This window comes from Morone saxatilis, unplaced genomic scaffold (assembly GCF_004916995.1).
Source record: "Morone saxatilis isolate NCDOM2014 unplaced genomic scaffold, NCSU_SB_2.0 Contig21, whole genome shotgun sequence".
NCBI classification, from domain to species: domain Eukaryota; kingdom Metazoa; phylum Chordata; class Actinopteri; family Moronidae; genus Morone; species Morone saxatilis.
Genome location: NW_023339774.1, coordinates 21568616 through 21571412, shown reverse-complemented (window position 1 = coordinate 21571412; position 2797 = coordinate 21568616). Strand labels below are relative to the sequence as shown.

The 2797-nt window shown below is 41.7% G+C and overlaps 1 protein-coding gene across 2 annotated transcripts in view; it reads right to left on the bottom strand.

Annotated features, from left to right (window-relative positions):
• Window positions 1-2627, bottom strand: part of ash2l (ash2 like, histone lysine methyltransferase complex subunit) — a gene marked incomplete at its 5' end in the record, with an annotated part of 6546 nt that extends 3919 nt beyond the window's left edge. Inside the window, 6 exon segments of one of the 2 annotated variants that reach the window (XM_035668391.1) lie at window positions 790-807; window positions 992-1067; window positions 1522-1617; window positions 1722-1817; window positions 2355-2449; window positions 2539-2627. In XM_035668391.1, the coding sequence (XP_035524284.1) occupies window positions 790-807; window positions 992-1067; window positions 1522-1617; window positions 1722-1817; window positions 2355-2449; window positions 2539-2627 (470 nt within the window). 2 annotated transcript variants of the gene reach the window in all.
• Between the last annotated feature and the right edge of the window lie 170 nt (window positions 2628-2797).

Below are 2797 nucleotides of genomic sequence, written 5' to 3'. Positions count from 1 at the left end.
TGAATATAATATGAAATATCCAGCAAATGTGTAATTTAGTCAGGGGTCGTCAGTCTAGTCAATGATAGAAAAGGTTGGGAACCACTGCTCCAGTGCGATATGTAGTATGAAAGTCGTATACAGCAGCTTTAAGTCAACACATTAACACATTTAAATCCTTTATAATCTTCTTTATAATCTTTAAAAACACCACCATCATTATTAACTACAAACTGCAACACGGTCAAGTCTCAGGAGACATTTATTATTATTATTATTATTATTATTAATAATAATGAGAATAATTTAAGCAGAATTAATGTGGCTGATGGTCCGACCCAGAAACTACTAAAAGGAGAAGGAAGAAAGAGGATGAGGCTAATTAGCATTGGATGAAAGCCAATGGCAAATCCAAAATGTCACTCTGCTCTCACACACGAACGGAGGGCAGAGAGTCATTTCAGTGAGCAGATTTTCAGGGATTTCAGAGCCCGTTAGCAGCAAGCCAGAGACGAGGAAGATATGTTCACCGATCAAAAGGGGGCAAAGCTTTTGGGAGGAGGGAAGAGGGGGGGAGGCACCAAACAGATGCAGAGAGCAGACAGGGAGGTTACAACTGGACGTGGATGAAGTTGCCCACAAGATGTTTATTGAGGATGTGTTTGGCTCGACTTTGGTCTGAGCTGAGGGGGGGGGGGGTGCAAACTGAAGTCTGATTGGAACCTCAGGGCCAACTTCTATCCAGAGGGTTAACAAGACACAAAAGAACCACACTGATCAGCTCCAGATGCCAAAATACACCATATTCACCTGAGAAAGCAGATCCACCTGGAACACAATGCACAAAACGGCCATGGTCATCACATTCAACATGCTCTCACTCTCACTTCTGGGGAGTGGGGCTGAAACATTTCCCCTCTTGGCCTTTGTTGATACAGAACGTCAAATGGTGCAACTTAATCTGTTATCTGTGTAACAAGTGAGGCTGTTCTTCAGTCTTTTATTGTCTTACCGTTGAGCCCCCCCGCAGTGGGAGCAGCCGTGGTCTGTTTCTGTGCGTCATACGAGGGTCCGATGGTCCCCAGGTCCTACGACAGAGTAACAGCAACTGGAGTTATACTCCAGTACTTATGGGTCACGTGAATAACACCCACAGCTATCACTGTACATTGTCCCTTTATTTAGTTTACCCGCTGTTCATAATTACTTTGATTTCATCATGATTATTTAACACTTGCTAATTCCCATATGCAGGGATCAACAGAGGACTAGTCCAGCTATAAATGACCAGTGAACACAACAGGAAACGTTTTGGTTTACATGAGTGAAGCCCACAGTCTCTGAAAACCTCTGCTGTAGATAGTATAGTATATTCAAAGGAATATGAACCTAAAATAAAGCATTTTCTTCTTCAGACTTTGTATGATCCCTGTACGTTGTGTACAAACAAACCAGCCACCAACCAAATGCTGGTAAACTATGAAAGATACTGATAGATAATGACTTCCTATTGAGAGGCACAACAGCTCAGATGGTCAATACCTGGTCCAACAGGCCAAATTTGGGGTACTCCTCCTCAAGGTCTTTACTGCCAGGGTCGGGGTGTTCCTTCACCAGGAAAACATCTCGCTCTTTACTCTGGAAAAGAAGCACAAGAATAAAACTATTGCTCCATATCAACAGCTGAGGGCTGCAACAAACAAGCAGGACCGCGTCCCCCCACCGATAAACCACAGCATTACCATTGTCTTCACTATGTTGTTGGGCCAGGTGAGCTTCCCCGGCCTCTGACGAGTCGTCATGCACTCCCAGTACTTGTCGATGAACGGTATGATATCCTGCAGAGAGATGTTCACCGCACTCTAATTATACAGTTAACAGATGCATAATTCCACCTGCTGTGTCTCAAACAGCCACGGAGTCATTAAAATAACAACTAACAACTCATACAAACTCAAATTTAATATATCGGGCTGTAAAATCTGTATTTATAGGCATTCTGTTTCGTTTACTTTAGCCTGTACTATGACGTCTTGTAGGAAAACTGCTGATTAAACATTTTAATAATAGTAAAACTGCATAAATCTGTTCTTTAGACTCGTCACCTGCTGGCGTCAGTTTGTGACATTATCTTTACTGAAAGTCAAAAAGCTAAAGTTACAATAATAACAATAATAAATAAAACAACCTGCTACACAAAAGGTATTTATTCCAGCATCCTTTGCACTTCTGTCTTATGTACACACTAGTTCATGTTTAACATGTGGGGCTTGTTGTCCTGTTTATTTTGCTGTGTTTATGTCATATTGAGAGCAACATCCCTTGTATGTGCACACATACCTGGCCAAAAAAAGTGATTTTGATCTTATGCTCACCTTGTCTTTGGAGAACATTGTCTTTGGGTGCTCGTCTTGTGTTCTGGACCGCCATGTGAGGTTGGCCAGAGCTGTGAGACACATCTCCTTCAGGTCTAAAACACAAAGAGTAGCACCGGTTTGTGGAAGAAGAATAAAGCTTAAATCCACTGTTGTGGTCATTTTAGATTTATAAGACACCTACTTGCTTGTTTCCTGAGGAAGTATGTGTTGCCGCTGTGATGACACACGTTGCAGTGAAACACATAGTTAGTCATAAAGGGAAGACAGGTCCTGTAGAGAGGAGAAAGGTAAAAGACTGCATCATGAAAACGTACTATACGGTCACATAACCGCTGATACTTCAGTAGGGCTGCTCGATTATGGAAAAAATCATAATCACGATTATGTGGGTCAAAATTGAAATCACGATTATTCAAACGATTATTTTTTTAAACTTCAGA